This window comes from Xyrauchen texanus, chromosome 48 (genome assembly GCF_025860055.1).
Source record: "Xyrauchen texanus isolate HMW12.3.18 chromosome 48, RBS_HiC_50CHRs, whole genome shotgun sequence".
In the NCBI taxonomy this organism is placed as follows: Eukaryota; Metazoa; Chordata; class Actinopteri; order Cypriniformes; family Catostomidae; genus Xyrauchen; species Xyrauchen texanus.
In genome coordinates this window covers 9,507,336-9,528,111 of record NC_068323.1, presented here as the reverse complement: position 1 = coordinate 9,528,111, position 20,776 = coordinate 9,507,336, and the positions used below count along the sequence as shown (strand labels likewise).

Here is a 20,776-nt window from a genome sequence, read left to right as displayed (position 1 = left end):
CACAACACAACAGAAATGTCACAAGACAACAGAAAAGCATCAACACAATGGAATTAAGCCACAAAACAATTGGGGAAAAACCACAACACAACTGAAAGGCCACAGCATAAAGGTAAGGCCACAACACAACAAAAATAAACCACAACACAAATAAATTAAGCCACAACACAACAAAAATAAACCACAACACAAATAAATGAAGCCACAACACAACTGAAAGGACACAGCATAAAGGAAAAGCCACAACACAACAAAAATAAACCACAACACAAATTAATTAAGCCACAACACAACGAAAATAAACCACAACACAAATAAATTAAGCCACAACACAACAAAAATAAACCACAACACAAATTAATTAAGCCACAACACAACGAAAATAAACCACAACACAAATTAATTAAGCCACAACACAACGAAAATAAACCACAACACAAATAAATGAAGCCACAACACAACTGAAAGGACACAGCATAAAGGAAAAGCCACAACACAACAAAAATAAACCACAACACAAATTAATTAAGCCACAACACAACGAAAATAAACCACAACACAAATAAATGAAGCCACAACACAACTGAAAGGACACAGCATAAAGGAAAAGCCACAACACAACAAAAATAAACCACAACACAAATAAATTAAGCCACAACACAACAAAAATAAACCACAACACAAATTAATTAAGCCACAACACAACGAAAATAAACCACAACACAACAGAAAAGCCACAAAACAACCAAAATAAACCACAACACAATGAAAATAGATGACAACACAAATAAATTAAGCCACAACACAACGAAAATAAACCACAACACAACAGAAAGGCCACAACACAACTAAAATAAACCACAACACAACAGAAAAGAATCAACACAATGGATATACTGTAAACCACTTCACATCAAAATTAATCCTCAACACAACAGAAAAAAAAGCCACAACAAAGAAACTGAGGCAAAACAAAATTAAGCCATATGACAGCAAACGATGTTGTATTTTCTGTTCATTTCATTGTGTTGCGTCTTATTTCCGTTATGTTGTGGTTTAATTCCATTGTTTGCTTTGCTAATATTCTTGTGTTGTGCACCCCTGGGCCACCGTAGATCAGTACAGATATACTCGGGTAGAGTATCACGGATTGACTGAACATTGTCCCTGCAGCTGTTCTTATCAGGTCTGGGTGCAACTCTTGAATCCTCTGAAAAACCAACTGATGTTGAGGGGGTGGATCTGCACAGGTTTCAGATCAATTGAAAAAAGGGAATGAAGGTTAGAAGGACAGACACTGCTAAGATACAGCAAATAAAACGATTAACAAGAGTAGGCCTTGATTTCATCATAATAGGACATGATCATAGACGGATAGTTCACCCCCAAAAATTCTGTCAATTTAATCAGCCTCATGTTCCAAACCTGTATGACTTCCTTCTGTGGTACACAACATATTAGGCAGAAAGTTAAAGAGGCTGTATGCAATTTGACAAGCAGAAAATTCAAATATTTTCTGAAAGATAAGTGGTGGTGTAGTGGTCGAAGCACATAAGTGGTAATCTGGTAATAAGAAGGATGCTGGTTCGAGCCCCACAGCCACCACCATTGTGTCCTTGAGCAAGGCACTTAATCCAGGTTGCTCCAGGAGGATTGTCCCCATAATAAGGGCACTGTAAGTCGTGTTGGATAAAAGCGTCTGCCAAATGCATAAATGTAAATGTAAAGATATTGATGAAATAGGCCCAGATAGCACACGTACATCACCAAGATGTCTGTTTTTGATATTTTCATCTGGATAGAATTCTAAACATCTTAAAAAGATCAGATTTAATTTCAATAATAAACATCTCAAAGACATCTGATGAATATTTTATTGACATCAGAGACATACTTATTAAGAAATGTCTTATAGACATATTGCATTTGAGAAAACAACTTATGTCTTCCAGACGTAAAAACACACATCAAATAGGCATCTGGGTAATGTACGTGTGCAAGGGGGTTAATGCAAGGGGGTTAAGTAAATGTCTGAAACTAACACACCTGCCTTAATACTTTCGTGTTTCACAAACATGCTTGTGTTGCAGCGTGAAGCATCTACATGTTTCCATTGATCATGTACTTGCTTGTTTTGCTACACCCCTGACCACAAACAGCATACAATTATTCATACTACGTTTTCAAAATGTGAGATTTGATCTCGTAGTTCCCGCCAATTTGTATAGGCCTACTCGACAGACCGTGAATCTGACACATCGAAAATAATTTTATATACTCAATACTTTTACAGATTTATGGTTTGAATTTTTTTTTAAGGCTCATATTTGCGTTTGCAATAATATATCGCCGTATACACAATATTGTTTTGCGTTTTTCAGTTACGTAGTATTTTTGAATTGATTCGAGAAAGTGTTCGCGCCGTCTGTTTCTTAGAGGAGTTACAGCATTTTGTCCGGTTACTGTCACTTTACCTATTAATTAATCGGTCTTAGTCTTATTTTCAATTAGTCTTTATATTTGCTGCATTGTTACTGTCTTAAAGAAGGTACTGCGAGGTTCAGCAATATATAAAAATACTCACAAAAAATATTACATATATATATATATATATATATATATAACGTTCAGTGTAATATACTTATAAGCTTTTATTTTTTTTTATTATTAACATGCTAATTAAATAATACTGTGTTGTCACTGGTTAAATTGCTAGCATAGTGTGGCTTTGCACATATCGTTATTCTATGACATAATATCTATTGACGTTTTTTTATTGAATTGAATTGTTTTTTTTTTTATACCATTTTCATTTTAATCTAAGGTAATCAAAAATCATCTCTATCATTGTTTTGATAATAACAACACACTTAATTTTCAATCATGAATCCCACATTGCTCAGACCTTTGTGGAAACTGATCAAATTCAGCCAGCTAGTCAGCTAATCAAATCGTTCATTTAATTTTGGTTAAAAAATAAATACATACATTAACTGGTACGCTCACCACAAACACAGGCCTTCTCTTAAACCAGTGGGTTATAACGTGTCTTCTCTGTAACATTTTTGGAAGTAAATTTACTTGTTGGTCATCCGATATTCAACAGGATGTTTGGTAGGCCTACACCAGACAACATCTGTCCAGTTCTATTCACAAAATTCAGGAATCAACACTAACTCGCATTATCTTTAAGTAAACATTTAACTGCAAGACTTACCAGGATAATATTTGGCCTTTCACTCCATGAAACCTGTGGGAACCATTTCAAGCAATGCGGTTTAAAATAAAAATGCATCTTCAAATCAAAATACATGTACAGTGGCCCCTTACAATTAAACACATTTGTACACTTACAAGCCAAATGTATGAATTTCATTTCATTTAAGGTGCACTCAGCAATATTTTCCTCTTTAAAAAAGTTTGTCCTAAAGAAATGAATTGTAATTTTAAAACGTGTATAAAATCATAAGCACTCGCATGAGATGAAGACTCATATCAACATGCTTACAAAAGCCGTTTTATTCTACATGGGGCGGGGGCACCCTCATGGGGCTGCCATTTTAGAATCACATGACCTGCTGAATACTGCTCGCTTGATCTCAGTAACCGTCTTGTTGTTGGACACTTTTAATCTTGGATTAAATTAACCATGGCTGATTGTGAATAGTGAATTTCTACAATGGCATCTGAAAACTATTGATTTTGAATGATGCTGCATCCACACCACTAGATGTCACTGTGAGCCCAAGATGACATGAACAAAAAGTTACTGAGCGCACTTTTAAATAAAAAAAACTACTAAAACAAATTTCACAGAAAAAAACGTTCCAAACCACAGGTGTAGTTTATCACATTACCTACATGTTCCACTATCGTTTGACAAACAGAAGCTCAAATACTTCTTCATTTTGAATATATCTAATGTTACCTTTGGAAAACTGATGAAATTCTCATTTATTATTACAATGGTTTTATCATGTTTTACCTAATTAGAAACCTCAGATCATAAAAACTCATTACCAGCAATGTACCTTAATATAGCCTAAAGCTTCTGGTTTATTGAGCAAGTCAATCTTTTTTTAATTCGTACAACAGGAAAGACTTAAATCGGACATTTTTTAAAGGAATATTCTGGGTAATATACAAGTTAAACTATACTGTCAATTACTCATACTTTGCTTCCCCCTTTGACTTTCATTGTAAGTGCATTTATTTATTAATTATTATAATTAAACCATTATTTAATCCTGTGTGCATAATTTTCTTTTTCCATAAAAACTTTAGGAGGGGAAAAAATGTGTGTAAACATTTATTGGTTTCAAACGTAGATTAAAAACAACTTGCACCAGCAAACATTTTACAGCCTTTCGTAGTCCACACATCTCGCAACGAAAATAAAACAGAAGGGAAATAACTAAAAAGAGAAAGAGGAAAAGATGTGAGAGAGTGCAAACTTTTATTCCAGTGACTTTTAATGAGATAAGAATTTTTAAAAAACCCTAATGGACAAGCGTCCATTGTCCCAAAGACAGGTAATGAGAGACAAAGTGATAAAACCTTTTGTTTGGCAGCTGCGCCATTTCAATCCACGTTTAAATTAAGTAAAAAAAATAAAATAAAAAATAAAAGTCAACATGTTGGCGCGCCAAACCAGTGCCGAAAATACATTCCACCAAAGAACAAATGACTTGCTTATTTGGATTCGGCAACAGTATATATTAAGTTTTATTTTGGATGTTGTTTTTCTGGCTTTGTCGTTGTAGTTCGGTATAAACAATGGGTCCTTGCGCGAAGGCACTGGTCGAAGTGTTCCCTCGTTACAGATGTCCCCTCTTTATTGTCGACTGTAAAAAAATCATAGCTTAGTTGTAAAACATTTGTTTTTCCTTTAAATTCCTTAAAATAAAATTAAAACAAGCCCAACAATGTTTCATAAGAGCTATATGGCAAAAGCAAAGGGTGTTTTGTGACTGTGTGACATTCCTATTCACATTTTTAATTGTAAATGAAAAAAGAAAGCAAAAAAACATGCTCTGGTTTAATTAAGTTCCTGTTCCATTTCCAAATGAACCGAAAGATATGCAAAACATGTTTAATTTGCCTTTGTTTTGGTTTCATTTAAATAACAAAGCTAGATAAATTCAAAACTGAGAGAACAATTCAACTACAACATTACAAATGTGTGCAATAATTATTTTTTTTAAACAAACTAACATGAAAACCCCAATCGAAAATAACAAACCAGTTTGGATTGAGCCATAGTGGTGCAAAAACAAACAAAAAACAAAAATAAAAGAACAGGAAGGTGTGACTGAAATGGCAGGAAGTGAGCCAGAGGCAATGGCGGTGATCGGTGGAGATAGGGCGCAGGGGGGTGGCCTCACTGAGAGCTGGATCTGGCGAGCGTGTGCTGTTCGTTATGTCCCTTGCTAGTTCTCAGTTTGAATTTGGTGATGGAGCTGTTGAGTTTTTGAAGTGCGCTTTGCGCTGCGTATTTCGAAGGGAACAAGGCCAGGATGGTGTATGTGGAAGCCAGGTCATGAGGATTGGGAAGTTTGGGAGAGTTCGTTACTTTCGCTCCCTCGCCGCGGCTCGCAGATTGGCTGGGGGATGGAGGTTCGGGCAGCCATTTTATGAGAGCGCCAACTTTGCCGAGTTCTGCCAGTAAAGAGTCCGCTTCCACTCGACTGATGCCAGCCGGAAGATCTGTCACCTCCAAAACACGACCGGTGTCTGGACACACAGACAAAAGCATTACTGAAAAACTGCTTGTGTATTATGGAAATTATGGCACATTGTGTTTCTAGCTATTAAGCTACTAAGCTATTTTTTTTAACGTTAGGAAGTTAACAAAGTCAAAAAAGATAAAATGGTCCTTAAATAGGCACCAAAAGGTATCAATTTCACATTTAAAATGTAAATTTTTTATTTAAAATCTGTTTTAGGGCTGGGATTAAATTTATCGTCATTAAAAATACAATTTAATTAATCAAATTAGCGTAATTTATAGCTCCGCGATCACAACATAAGCACTTCGTTTCTAGTTTTCGGTTGCGTTGTCGACGTTATGGTGCAAACTTTACACAACTAATTGTAGACTAGTGCAATTAACTGCAGACTTGTGCATTAATTATGAGATCATTCCCCTTGCCGAACGTACAACTGCGAAATAAATTCGGGCACGGTAATGCGGGAGTTGACTTTTGACAAAATGTTAACATGAGCACCTCTAAAGATAGGTTGGCTAGTTTTCGAAAATGTTTGAAATGTATCGGATTATCAGTATAATTACATCAATCAAATTAGCTTAATTTAAAACTTCGACAAGCTCGTTGCTTCGTCTCTAGTTTTCTCTTGCCGAGTAGTGAGTGCATTAATTACAAAATCATTCTCCTCCATGAATGTAGCTATAACCTGAAATTTCATTCTTTGAGATGTATTGTTGCATAAAGTGATTATAAATAGAATTTAATTGATCAGATTAGCCAAATTAGAAACGTGGCAAACACAAGACAAGCTTGTTACTTTGTTTCAAGTCTTCTGTATTTTTCAAACATGGAGAGCACTTTACACAACTAATCACAGACTTGTGCAATTAATTGCAGTCTGGTGTAGAGGTAGACTGATATATTTGGTTTTACCGATTAATTGATGTCAATTGTTGCTTTTTGGAACTACCGGTTATCTGCAAAAATGTATGCTGATAGTTGCCGTTAGTTTTTAAAATGTTACCTTTGTGTTCCTCTGTGGCCAGAGCTGCAGGATTCTACAGTTAAAACGGCTTTATTCTGCAGTATAACAGAAGCCTTTAGAGGTAATAAACATGGCGGGTTATATATATAATAAAATGCATTACATTCTTGTGGCAGAAGAGTTCATCATTGATGAGACAATACAAAAAGCGGCGATATTTAGAACACAATTCATTGTTTACTACCATATTATTGATCATAAGTGAATCATTGGCACACAGTTCACAGCAATCCATTTCACAAGTGAATTTGTCAATCAGTTGGAGATTTATTATGAGGGCTTGTTTAAGGACCCCTCAATGAACACATGCGTCAGACATGCTTGTGTTTAATACTTGGAACACATCTTGAGATCTCCTAGTTCGAATTTGCGCTCCATCAAGTATTTTGAATGCAAGAATGTAATGCATGTTTGTGTTGTGCTGCTGCTGAAGTGTTTTCTTCACTGTTTAAACTGCGCTTTGTCCAAACAGCTGAAGTTTCACTTACTGCCCTCTGGAGTAAACAGGTGGTACTACAAGCCTCTAAAATTCGTTATTACGGTCCGGGGCATTGCGGTTAATTGCATAAAAAACTTTAGCGTGTTATTTTTTATAAAATTAATCGCACTGAATTAACGCGTTAATTCGATAGCCCTAATATATATATAGAGTGACTCCTCACCACATATACATATATAAACACACACACACACACACACACACACACACAACCCATTATTTGGTGAATACACAGGCTATAAAAAGCTTAATTTTGTAAATAGTCAACTTAACTAGCATTGTAATGGATTATGCATAAAATCTTTTTATTGGGATTTTGATTGGACAATAAACTGCATCTGGGATTTTATTTTGGACTCTTGGGTCTGTGCCCGTCATAGTAAGGAAAGGCTGATACATTTAATTTTTATTAAAACATTCTATAAACCAGTTTGAAAAATTATTGGCTGATAAACCAGTTTTCTGCCTTTTCCATCACCTGTGGAACTTTTGCGCACACTGTGATGCAGCAAGTTAACATGGAACGGTCTATTGAAGCGTTTCTATTATTATTTTACATTTTACTTTAGATTTGACTGTATGAAATGGCCAAATTGTTAGATTTTATAATTTGCTTATAAGTTTCTGTTGTGTGGCTATAATTATGCACACGTTACACAATGTTTAGATTTTCTCATTTATTTGTATAATTGTTAATAACGTTCATTTCTAGTTTTCTGTTGTGTTGTTAACATTATGAAGTGAACATTACACAAATATTCACAGACTTATGCAATTAATAGCAGACTAGTGCGTTGCTTACAAGATCATTTTCCTAAGCGAATGAGCCACGAATGCTACAAATGAAGTTCCGTTCACAAACTCACACACATAGCATTGCTGCAAGTCAACATAGAACTGTCTATCAGAGGGTTTCTTTTCTCATTTGACTTTTTCCTGAAGATTTGATTTGATGCAGTTTAGTTTAAAATGGAAAGCACTTTTGTTAACAGCCAGGTATGTTTTTGCTATAAACAAATTTACCATTGCTGTTTTGTTTATATTTATTCATTAGGCCCTCTTGTAGATTTAACATTTAAAATGTACTTTCTCAGCCCCGTTGACAGCCCAATGCAAAAGTTAACTTTTGAGAAAATATTAGAGTCCAGTGTGCAAAATCTTCATTTAGCTAGCAAAATAAACATGTCTGTGTGTCTTTTCGTACCCGTTTCTCTTGTGCTCATGTCAGTAGACAGTGATTTCTTTGGGGGTCTTCGACCGCGGCCGCCATGCCGGACACCCACAGGACCCTGAGACACGACAACAGAGCTGAACATGAGCTGGTGCGTGTGTTTTAGATAGAAGAGAGTGTTCTTTCAGATGACAGGGTTGCTGCATAGTTTTTAAAATCAAATTTAACGCTTTTTAAGACCTGAACATATTAAATTAATACCGTATCCCCATATAAATAAAAACCAACACAAGCTCAAAATAAATCATGTGTCACAGACTCTCACTTAAACATGCACACATTCAACATGGACTTAACATCGCTCATCAGTAAAACACGGTAGGCTGTAAGCAAGTTTAAAATAGTCAAGACATGTTTTTCACGTATACAGTATATCACATTAAAATTGGTTTATGTACCATTATATAAACAAATACAAATAAGAGTTTGACCGATATTGGATTGTGCTGATTTGATAATGTGTTGAAAGTCTGCCAATAGTTTTAATTGGTAGCCAATATTAAATGTTCTTAGTCTTTCCTTCCTGTGATGGGGAGGGCCAGACAGAGTCCAAATTTAATTAAATTCCAGATGCAGTTTATGGTGCAACCAAAACACCAATAACCAAGAAAAAATAAATAAATAAAGATTTGATTTATAGCACAGAAATGTTATCTTTAAAGGCTAAAATACACCGGGGACTCTTATTTTGAAATGTTTGTGCTTCACTGCTTCCAGCTGCTCATTCAAACAGATTAGGGATATAAAATGTGCACTCCTACAATAATCTACAACATATTACAATATTAGACCTCTTTAAATGATAATTAAGACTTTTGATGTATCATTTAAGATATTTAAGACTTTTTATGACCTTAAATTTGGTTTAAGAGTTTAAGACATTAAAACTTTTAAGGATCCGCGGGAACCCTGAATGATGATGGTGATGAAGATGATGCAAGGCATGGATTAATGCCTATATGGTGTTTCTTCAACTTCAGGCAATTTCCTGTCCCAAGCAGTGGTGTAGCCAAGGGTGGGCCGGAGTGACCCTGGACCCACCCAAATTATAACAAGGCCAGAATATTAGAAATCTTGACTTCAAATATATATATATATATATTTATAAAATAGTTAAAAATGCTTAAAATCTGCTTTCTGAAAGTGTTAAAGAACTGTTTGAATGTTGCCACCGAAAATGTAGAAGAAGAAGAAAAAAGTGGCCGAAAAGTTTCACCATCCATTTTTATTGAGGGCTGGCTACACCCTAGGACCCAAGGGGGGATTGTTTATTAAAACTACAAGATATCAACTTTATTTTTGTTTTGTGTTATATGAAGGTCTCATTAAAACTGACTCCGGAACTTTTTACCAGGCCCTCAATCTATTTTTGCTACTTTTCAAATGTCTGTTATGTATAGATGTATAGTTTTAGCCTCGTCCCAGACTTTACATTTTTAACTATGCAAACCCATCATAAAAATATTAATTATTACACATTTAAAACTAAAATAATCTGAACCAAAAGTAAACTACACATTTAAATATTTATTGTGTGAAAAAGATTACTATCAAAGAATAAAACTAAAACTGTCCCACAGTTGCGGCATCATTTCCAACAAAGTTTGAAAAAAAGTCAGTGTACTTATTAACCAAGTCGACAAGTGTGTCGGTGAGGAGCATGCTTGAGATCAAATATAAGACAAGCGAGGTTTGATGAAAATCAAGAAAAATCAAGGTAAATATCACTTGTGAGTAGAACATTTTAATTGGCCGTAATTTCCAATCAAGCCCTAATTTTAAAAAGAATTATTTTAATGTGTGTATTTAAGACACACTATATTAGCTATGAAATTAGCCTTAGAAAGACAAAGGAGTCTGACCTTTTAAATGTCAAAAACGTTAAAAAAACATTCCATCAGCGTCATTTCCAGTACAGAATTCTTTTAAACACAAAACAGAATTTGAGATTTGCCGGGAGATACACTCTGGTAGGAGTTCTCTTGATTTTCAGGGGGAAAAATGATAAATCTCCTGTGATGCATGTACATACACTATTGGACACAGTACACAATTTCAATAAACTACAGCGATATGAAAAAAGTGCACAAAGTTGAAGAAACACCTGTGTGTTGATTTTTAGAACGTGTTTGTGTTCACCCGATAATATTTGGCAGTGTGAGTGCAGTTTGTGTATGTGTGTTCAACCTGCTGGTGATGAAGATGATGATTATGGTGGTTGACAACATGAGAGCTGTGCATTAGTGGGGGTCTGATGGAGGTGTTATACTGCAGGGGCTGTCCAATCAGAGGAGGATACCTGCCATCACCTGCAAACACATACACACACATGTTTTGACTACCCGGACGGACCATGACCCCAAATTGAAATAAATAAATATGTACTAGCTTAGCTTATTTAAACACACTCTAACTGGCTCACCTTGGCCTGGAGCAAAAGGGCGGGAAAACTGGTGCATGATAGGAAAGGGGGCGGGGCCAGGACGAGGACCCTTTAGATTGGCCAGATGGGCAGGGGCGGGTGACTGAGTAGGAGAGGGGGAGGGGCTAACCAACTGCTGAGGATTATTCTAGAAAGAGAAAAAGAAAGAACAATCACAACCAAGTATGCAAATATAACATCAAAATGTGACAACATATATTGTATAGCACTAGAGGCAACTGTTAGTTGTGATTAGTCGCAGTTGTTCGTACATGTGTGTTGTCCTGTGGGGGAAGTTCGTTGGGTTTATAGTATCGGTTTGGTTTCCACAGTGGTGGTGATGGAGCTCGCGGCTGCTGGATGGGAGGAACGCTCAACTGCATCATCACCACTCCACCAGCAGGGGGCAGCGGAGGAACACCTGAAAATCACAGCAGAGTGTCAAGCAATGCTGCAGTTCTCAGTACATATAATTGAGTAATAACTGCAGCTTAAGAATGCCTTTAAACATCAACCAACCAAAGAATGAGCTGGATGAGTGAACCGGATAAAAACATGTTCAGGACACATTTTATCCCACAAGTAAAAGGAATAAGACTTTTCAATCTTGTCTAGATACAATGAAGCCTATTTTTAAAAGGCAATAAGATTTGTGACATTTTTTTAGGACAGTTAATTAGGGTACATTTGCAACTGCATTTCTCATTTCTGTAATGCGTACAGATGTTTAACTTTTGAGTAATTCCCATAATCCTCTATGGTTTATCTTAATGTAACACTTTTGTAATTATTTAAATCAGCATAATTTAAAGGCAGTACAACAAATACTACCATGATGTATAAATAATTTACAATAATTTTTTTTGCATTGTAAACTTTATTTCCCAAAACATCAAATATAATACAAAAAGGTATTCATTTAATTATTATAGGCTTTATATTTTCACTTTCACATTATGCATTGTAAAGCAATAAATATAATTGACATTTACATTTCTCTATTTTGATTCAAGTTAATTATATTTACATCATTAAAACTTTGCATCATTTTTTAGGAACATTAAGATTTTAGGATTAATCATTAAATGACAATTATTCTAAAAGGTGATTCTCATTACTATAATACATATTTTTAAAAAGCTTAACTCAAAGGCAGTACAACAAATACTGTCATGATGCATAAATAATTTACTAACACAAATATATATGTTGTTGTTGTTTTTGCAATGCAGTAATAAGATTTTTTTAGTGTTACCTATAGGTAAAGTCTACCAACATATTTTTATTTCATACAGTGATGCAATAAATATAGACATTTACATTTCTCAATTTATAGTGGTTAAAGTTGATTATCATTAAATTTGAATTTTCTTTTTTTTAAAATATATAATTAAGCAAACTTCTCATTACCATAATGCATATATGGGCATACATATTTTACTTTTTATTTTATTTTGTGGTATTGCGTTCCATTACTGCAATACAATAAAAAAAAAAATTAAAAAAGGAAATAAAATAGTTTTTTCCTTTTCTATCAGCATAAAATGGAAGTAAAACAAAAAGTACCATAAAATAAATTCTTTTCAAATAAATATATATATATTTGTTTTGTTTTCATTATATTTATATACATTTTTTTAATGACAATCAAGCTAAATTCTCATTCAAATAATGCATCCGGATGTTTATATTTGACCTTTTCCCCATTATTCTCAATGGTATTCTCATTACTGCAATATAACACTTTCTTACATTGAATAAATAATTGTATTTCAGTATTTTTTCTATCAGAAATCTAGCACCATAAGGATTTTATAACCAAATTTTTAAACCAAAAAATACAACAAATACTAGATTTTGGGGTTAAATATGACCCAAACATATTCTTGACACCTTTAAAAAATAAATCCAATAAAAAGCTATTAAACATACTTTGTAAATTATGCAATGTGATGCAATTAAATAGACTGACAATTAAATAATTCATACAATTAAAACTTCGACCTCAACATAATTATTAATACAACTGACCTTTAACATTGTACAACTCTAGTACAGCACACTTAAAATGTATATACTAATTTATAGCATTGCAAATATACTTCACTTCTGAATTTTTTGATAACATAGACAATGCAATATCTAGGTACCACTAACACACACACACACACACACACACACACACACTCTATCCAATTAAACAGCTTTATAAAACACTGAAAGGTCAAAGAGTGCATGCATCTCGCCTCTTCCTCATTAAAACACCCTCTTCTTCAGCAAGATAATCATCACCTCACACACACACACACACACACACACACACACACAAGTTCATTAATGCTGAGGTTTATTCAAATAACATTGATTCTTCTCAATTCCTCCGAAAGGCCTGATGAGCTCATTTCAAACGCCGTAAAGCACAAGCAGAATCGCATTTAATGAAACTGCTAAATAAAACAGTTTGAAAATGAGAAATAAACTCCTCTCAAAACTCATTATGTGTGCTCGACTTATTAACCAAGAGACGTGCCGAGACTTAATATCCAAATTAAAAAAACCTGCCAATGGCAATTTCACCCCAAAATCAAAAACTAATGATATTTTGCATGAAGTAAATAAAGTACTGCTTCCACATTTTAGTAAACAGCATCTTGTTTGCTGTACATTTAAATGCACTTAATCGTGTTACCTTGGAGGTGGGAGGAGCTGGCATACCTGTGCACTGCTGGCCTGAGATTGGCTGAGAGACACAGGGGGAGAGCGCTCGGGGAAACGACATCTGCTCTGAACCCGGTGGGGGGAGGAAGCCAACAGTAGAACTGTATATACACACACACACACAGGAAAATATCAACAAAACAAATAGCACTTTTCCATGCATTGACATACATTCATATGCGTGTTTGTTACCTGATGGTAGAGTGTTGTGTTGGCGGCAACATGCTGTAATACACCTGCATGCTGGCGGAGGGTGCTGGCGTCTGATTGGTCTGTCCCTGCAGCACAATATGCTGTTGATAGGCTGCCTGTGGAACGCTCTGAGAACCCTGCTGCACAGACACCTGATAAACACATACACTTAATCAACATCACTGAAATATCAAATGCCGAGAGCTCTCGTTAATCAATTCCGAGCTGCCAAACGACACTTAAGCCACACTTAAAACTGTGTGAACGTCAATGCATTAGATAACAAACTATCAAACCAAACAGCGTTTATTTAAAAACATACAAATAGCACAAACGTGTTTCAAGTGTTTCAAATCGCATTTAATAAGATGCAAAATACTTACCTGATATGGAGGCATGGTGGGGTACTGCACCATCACACTCTGCATCTGATTGGCCATCCCGCCCTGAGTGCTGACCAGTGATTGGTTCCGAGACTGCTGAACTCCCATCATGCCCTGGTAGCTGGGGGGTGGACCGGGCATGACCGCATGAAAACCTAAAATGACAATAATTAAACATCTGTTTAACAACGATGAACAAACAACATCTGGAGCCAAAACATTAACGAGGACACAACGCAATGAAACAGACAATCACCGGGAGCTGCACGCAATAATAAAGCGGCAAAAACTCGCCGAATCACTGATTAAAAGTCAAACGTCTATCTGAAAATATGCAAAGGGCTCAAGGGAATAACACTGACTGAATCCTAATTAACATACTATGTATGAAAAGTACGTATGGTGTTGTTGATGGTGAAGTATTGAAATTTATAAGCGCAAAGTAATCCAGTACTCCATTACTGGGACATATTACAGTATCAAAACCGCATACTGAATTTCGTAATAAATGAACGTTTGATACCACGTCCGAAAGTAGTCACGAAGCAATCCTCAAAACAAGGATTTGTGGCTAATATGAACCATAATAGTATACCGTCCAGATATGTTTGGCATTCCATTTTCAACACATTATGATTTGGGATTTCTGCACAAGAGCAAAAAAACACAACAAAGCAACGTTTTTTGTTTTTGTCGCTTTTTTGGGTCTTCAACCTGCATTCCAGATAGACATTGAGTTGTGGATATAGTCTCTCTCAAGAGTACAAGGAACATAAAACAAACACAATTGTTGTGCCTCTCTCTAACCCTAAATTCCTTTGATTTTTAATAGCATTTGCTCTTTATCGTGTCAAACAACCTGGTCTCACATTACATTTCTACACCTATATTTTTGCACAGTTTGGTTCATTGTACATACCACGTTGGTTTCCTGGTGAAATGGTGAACACTAGAGGCGCTAGACTTACGACTTTTATTCTCTTTCACACAAATCACTGGTAAAAACGGCAATCTTCGACCTGTTCCTCACACAATGCTGCAATCTTATGACATCTAAATACTTTTAGTATTTAGTTTTTGTTGGCACAAAACAAGAGAGGGAAAGAACTGAAACTGCACTAGGCACTCTGGCTTTGCCGAGGAGAGACCACATTACACCAGTTTTAGCTCATTAATGGTTTTTAAAGCTTTAGTGCCATCATACATTTCTGACTGTTGATCAAATTATGTTCCAACTTATGAAAGGTGCTATTCAATACAATTTATTATTATTATTATTATTATTATTATTATTTAAAACTCGATTGAGCATAAACCTTTAAAATCTGTTTGGGAATAAATGTAACTTTAGCACTACAACTGCCACGATACACGTACGCAACCGCGTAATGTTGGTTTAAAAAATGTCGCCACAGTTATGTCATTTTAATGAGTTAGGGTAAGTGAGACGACAACGATGTACTAAAAACAGAAACGTTTTTCTTTTGCGTTTTTGAAAATGTTTGCATACAGACGACAACGTTGTCAAAACGATCCCTGTTCACTAAGGTTCCTCGAAAACGACAAAAAACGCTGTATTATGCATGCCAGGCCAGTAGTTGGGGATGTCACTATGTAAAGAAACACTACGCGACTGCGCACATCAGCATTCTTCCACAGAGTGGTGAATACAAACAATGAAGATGGCGAAAGCATCGAGCAAATTTGTCTGGACGGACGATGAGGTTGCTTTATTACTACAATTACTTTGCTTGAGAAGCGTCAATAAACTCAATCTTGAGCAGCACAAACAGTCCTGTAGTCCGCCATTGTAGTTTTGAATGTCTCGACAATTGTTTTGAAGTACGTACACGCATGCCTATAGACTGAACACGTAATACGCGTGCGCAAATTCGCGTTGTATGTTTACACGGAGACCATAAAGGCCTCATTTTGCAAAAACTTGCACTTGGAAACCCGTTTTCAAAAGTTTGCGTTTTCAGTCCCCAAAACGTTGTTATCGTGTAAACGAACACCCAAAACGCATAAAACGTTTTCAGTTGGAAACGTTGTCGTGTAAACGGCCCCTTAGTCTGCTGTTGAAATCATCACCAACCCCCTTTTTTCCATCAGTGTGCGTGTCGGCTCACGGTTATTTTTACCTGCCTTTGCAAGGCCAGAGTGAAGAGAATAAAAGCCTGTCGAATTAGACCATACAACCTACACACTAAAGTGCCTGTGAAATGAGGTCTTTTAATGTCATTGTGGACAAGGTGTGCTTTACTTTTTTCCTCTCCACACACACACACACACACACACATCTCATTTAAAAATGTATTTTTAAAATTTTTGGACCTTCATGGAGAAAAATAAATCTTAAGAGTGTTTTTTTTTTTTTTAAAGCAACCGCTACTTTTTATTTCTATCTAGATTTTGTAATTTTATGAATAATATATGAGTGATGCTTTCTCGCGCAAAAACTCACCACCATGATGCCATTGAAAATAAATACAAGAAAACTAAATCGCCTTGCAAGTAGCCACTTAAGAAGGGCCTGTCTGATAGGACAGAAGTGGTGTCAGAGATTAAAGGTCAGGCAGGGCAACAGTTGAGGAGTGAGGGCTGGGAAAAGAGACCGGTTCACTGTGAGAATTACTGAGAATCTCATACAGTGAAACGGCCCCGCTTCCCAACACTCCAATCAGAACACAGGAGCAGCCAGACTTTAGACTATCGGCATAAAATCTGGTCCAAATTGCTGCTAAATATGGCCAAGAACCGGTCTGAACCCCCCCGGTCAGACAAAGAGGGAACCTTTTGCACACCCTAAAGTTCAAAATGCCCCCCCCCCCCCAAACTTCACATCCAAGTACCAGCCCTGTTGAGACAACTGTCGACACAAATTTCAACTATATTTACACCATTAATATGCGTTTGTACCTGTCTGTTGTGGTGGCAGTTGCTGACCCTGAGCGGTGCTGTAGTGTACTGGCGTCACTGCTCTGTAGTGTTGGTTTGAGTGGGAGTACTGTCCCGGAGCACAGTAACACGCAGACACCTGCAAACACAAGCACACATATGACAACAACCTTTATTTTCTTGTCTGCGATCATGCAGATAAATGCACCATGAAAGCAGCGTGTATGTACCTGTTGAACGGGTTGCTGTATGTATCCATGCGGCTGAAGGACCGGTTGATTGACATGTGTGGGCGGGGGGTAGGCGTGTCCGCTCATTGGCTGTCCCGCTGATGATAGCATGTATCCGGTGGGCGGAGCGTTCTGGAGCATCAGGGATTGTGGGTAGAGGCCCATGTGGGGGTCCGAAGCATCCCCCGAAGGCTGCCGAACTAGATTCATCTGGCTAAACTGGGTGCTTAAACCATCCTGTTGCTGTTTTGACATACACAAAAAAACACAAATGCACTTTTACAGCTGTCTTGGTTCCACAAGTATTTTTCCCATTCATATTTTCCACAGGGAGTTCATAAAATCCTTCATAAAAGAGTTCTATGTGGTTATAAGCAAAGAGTTCTAAGTAGTTTGAGTGTAGGGCGACTGACTTGATTGCGTCATTCACAAGAGTGGTTGATGCAGAGCTCTTTTGGCATACTTTGTTGACTGCAATTCTCAGATTGGGGGATTTTTGTCTGCTGGATCGTGGCTGTTTCAACTTGTTTATTAACTGTTGTTCAATGACATTAACGGAGTACTAGGTCATTTTTAAAAGCCATCAATGGCTCTTAATTTGAACCCCCAAATGGCAGTTTTTTGGATTAGCCAACAAAAGGAGATACATTGGAAAAGTGGAAGTGGATCACACGATGATGGTATCATGAGAGGCAAGTCCATCAGAAACTAAACCAGGCCATCACTTTCAGGACTTTAAGCTTTAAAAACCACCACACATCAAAGTCTGGGCCACCATCCACCAGGGCCAGAGACCGACCCCCCCGCCCCCACTTGGCTTCACAACTGGTAGAAATATTTGTATTTAAAGAAAACCCAACATCTGGTGGCATTAATTATTAATGCAGTCTGAATTTGCTAATGAGGGTGTTATATTTGGTAGAAACAGGTCAGAGAAGGAGAGAGAGATGGCAGAAGTGACCCAGTTAAGTCAACCGCTGGTCCGTTGGGTGCAGCAAAGTCAAATAGGTCTCATTTTTAAAACCTCTGAGAGATTTATCAATAAAATTAAACTCCAGACTGTCAAAAATGGATTAGAACGAAACTTTCTTTACGATTTTTATAATCCTTTCATGGTGCTTTTGCTGTCATTTTGGGGCTTGACAGTCCCCATCACTATTCTTTTTCAATTGCACTGGAAAAGAATGGCCACCGGGATATTCCTCAAAAATGCACATTTTGTATTTAACAGCAGAGGGAAAGTTATACAGGGTTTGGAACATGTATGGTTGAGTAATGATGACAATTTCCATTTATGGGTGAACTATCCCTTTAAACAAATGAAGAAAAAGAAGACGCTATGATGCAGTGATAGTAAAGGAGGAGAAAAGTACCACAGTGTATTGCTGAGAGAAAGCACCAGGCAGGAGAGGAGGACAAGAAACCGCAGCAAACTGCACTGGATGCGCAGATGACTGCAGAGGAAGGAGAAAAACAGAAGAAGAGAGGATGAATAGCAGGAAAGGATAGTGAGAGATCAAAGCACATCGTCCAGAGAAAGTGAGCAAAGCGGTGCTGAATGATAGAAAGATGGAATATATGAGAGCAGACATGATGTGGTGGAGCAATAACATAAAACAGATCCATTAAGATTACAGACAAATATTACCTTAAGGCGTCTTTACTCTGAAAAGTCTTTAACTTTTCTGAGTTAAGCCTGCTCTGTGCCTGCTTAAAATTCAGTGTAAAGATGCAAAAGCCATACTTAAGCCTGCTCTGACCCACCTCAGCCCTAATATCAAAGGCAGTTCTAATACTGCTTCGGTTCCATGTAACTGAAATGCAGCATCAGAGCAGCCTTAAACTTTGTTTTTGTCATAATAGAGAACACGTTTCATAATTTAATTTCATATTTAAAAGTACAGCTTCATATTTTCATTCCTTTCATATTTCTATATTCATAATTTACATTTTATGAATTTATTCCTGATCTGAGCAGTCTGTGTAAATACAACTAAATGCCACTTCAGATGCAGCTTCTGTGCCACCTTTGCAGAGTTAAGATAGAAGCTTTAATTTAAAAATGACTGACAATACAATTTTGCCAGCTCTCCAAAACATACATGTAGGCTATATTACAATTAAACGTTCACTATATTTTTTTTTTAAATATCATCTAGTGATGCACCAAAAAAAAAAACACCACAAAAGAAACAAAAAGATAAAATAAAAATGAAACAAAAAGATAAAATAAGAACAAAACAAACAAAACCAACCAAAATTACAAATAAAAACACATAAAAGCACCCCAAAAACAAACAAAACACAAAAAAACCCAAACCAAATACAAAACTCATCCTTAAATGTCCAATCTACAATTAAATAGTTTTTCCAAAATGTGAAAAAAATAAAGCTTAATATTTTCTGCTGCCAACCTATACAGATAATGACGCCAACAACGATGCCAAATAACATGAATATTTACAGATACCAATGTGGCCACCATCTTAATTCATGCACAACACTTTCACCTCACCGATTCTGAAAACGAAGTGTGACCCAATGAGGTGGCTGGATGGAGTTCACTGACCTGTGCGAGAAGGTGATTGGCTGGCTGCGGTTGAGGGGGAGGAGGAAGAGGCGGATGATGAAGATTCATGGGCTGTTGGCCACGCCCCTGCTGTGACATCATGGCAGGGTTGTAGACCAACGGGCTGCCGTCGGGGTTAACAAAAGGCTGACCTGCGAAATCAACACAAATCACAAGTTAACAAATATAAAAACTAGTAATGTCAGTCGATTAAATTTAATTATCGATTAACCGCATAATTTTTCATAGTTAATCACGATTAATCGCAGATTTTGAGAGCACTGACATTTTACTCAGAATACAGCATACTATTTTTCCTGTCAAAATGCATTAATTTCCTTCTTAGGCTAGAAAACAAAACAATAAGTAACAATATATAATGCTTTATTAACATTTTCAAAAAAGTATTAAAAACTTCCACAGTATAAAGATAGAAATGCACTAAAATAGCACCAATTCAAGACACATTTCCCAAAGACTCATCGCTCGAGCAATCACTCATCGATCACGCATCGTTCCGGCGATCACGCATCATCCAGCCATGATACATCGTTCCAGCGATTAGGCGACAGTTTGAGCTATCACGGACGGTTTGAGCAATTACAGATGATTATACTTAAACGTAGAAGTGCTAGACAATTTCTGATAAAAAAATTTTATTTTTTTTTTTACAGAGGAACAAGTCGTAATTTTCTGTGATAAATTAACAGCATCTGTGGCATAGAGCTTAACCTGTATTTAACCCAGAAACCTCTTTTAAATTGGCTTAACAATAATTAAATTCCACTTCATCAGTGAAATATTCATGAAATAGTTGGAAATGTTCAATTGCCAGTAAGTATTGCAAGTAATATGCAAAGATAATATCAAGTGTTAGCCTA

The 20,776-nt window shown here is 36.4% G+C and overlaps 1 protein-coding gene across 9 annotated transcripts in view; it reads right to left on the bottom strand.

The window, feature by feature from the left end:
* Window positions 1–4,192: 4,192 nt before the first annotated feature.
* The window catches only part of LOC127639676 (R3H domain-containing protein 1-like), a 52,024-nt gene continuing 35,440 nt past the window's right edge, over window positions 4,193–20,776 (bottom strand). For 3 of the 9 annotated variants that reach the window (XM_052121814.1, XM_052121815.1, XM_052121813.1), the window contains exons 16-27: window positions 19,896–20,047; window positions 18,700–18,780; window positions 17,327–17,569; window positions 17,118–17,235; window positions 14,199–14,353; window positions 13,816–13,967; window positions 13,621–13,724; window positions 11,178–11,326; window positions 10,906–11,053; window positions 10,671–10,792; window positions 8,457–8,541; window positions 4,194–5,733 (exon numbers count right to left, since the gene is read on the bottom strand). In XM_052121814.1, the coding sequence (XP_051977774.1) occupies window positions 5,381–5,733; window positions 8,457–8,541; window positions 10,671–10,792; window positions 10,906–11,053; window positions 11,178–11,326; window positions 13,621–13,724; window positions 13,816–13,967; window positions 14,199–14,353; window positions 17,118–17,235; window positions 17,327–17,569; window positions 18,700–18,780; window positions 19,896–20,047 (1,862 nt within the window). In that variant the 3' untranslated portion in view covers window positions 4,194–5,380. Of the gene's footprint in view, window positions 5,734–8,456; window positions 8,542–10,670; window positions 10,793–10,905; window positions 11,054–11,177; window positions 11,327–13,620; window positions 13,725–13,815; window positions 13,968–14,198; window positions 14,354–17,117; window positions 17,236–17,326; window positions 17,570–18,699; window positions 18,781–19,895; window positions 20,048–20,776 lie in introns of all 9 variants that reach the window. The other 6 variants (XM_052121816.1, XM_052121818.1, XM_052121819.1 and 3 more) reach the window with 6 other exon arrangements.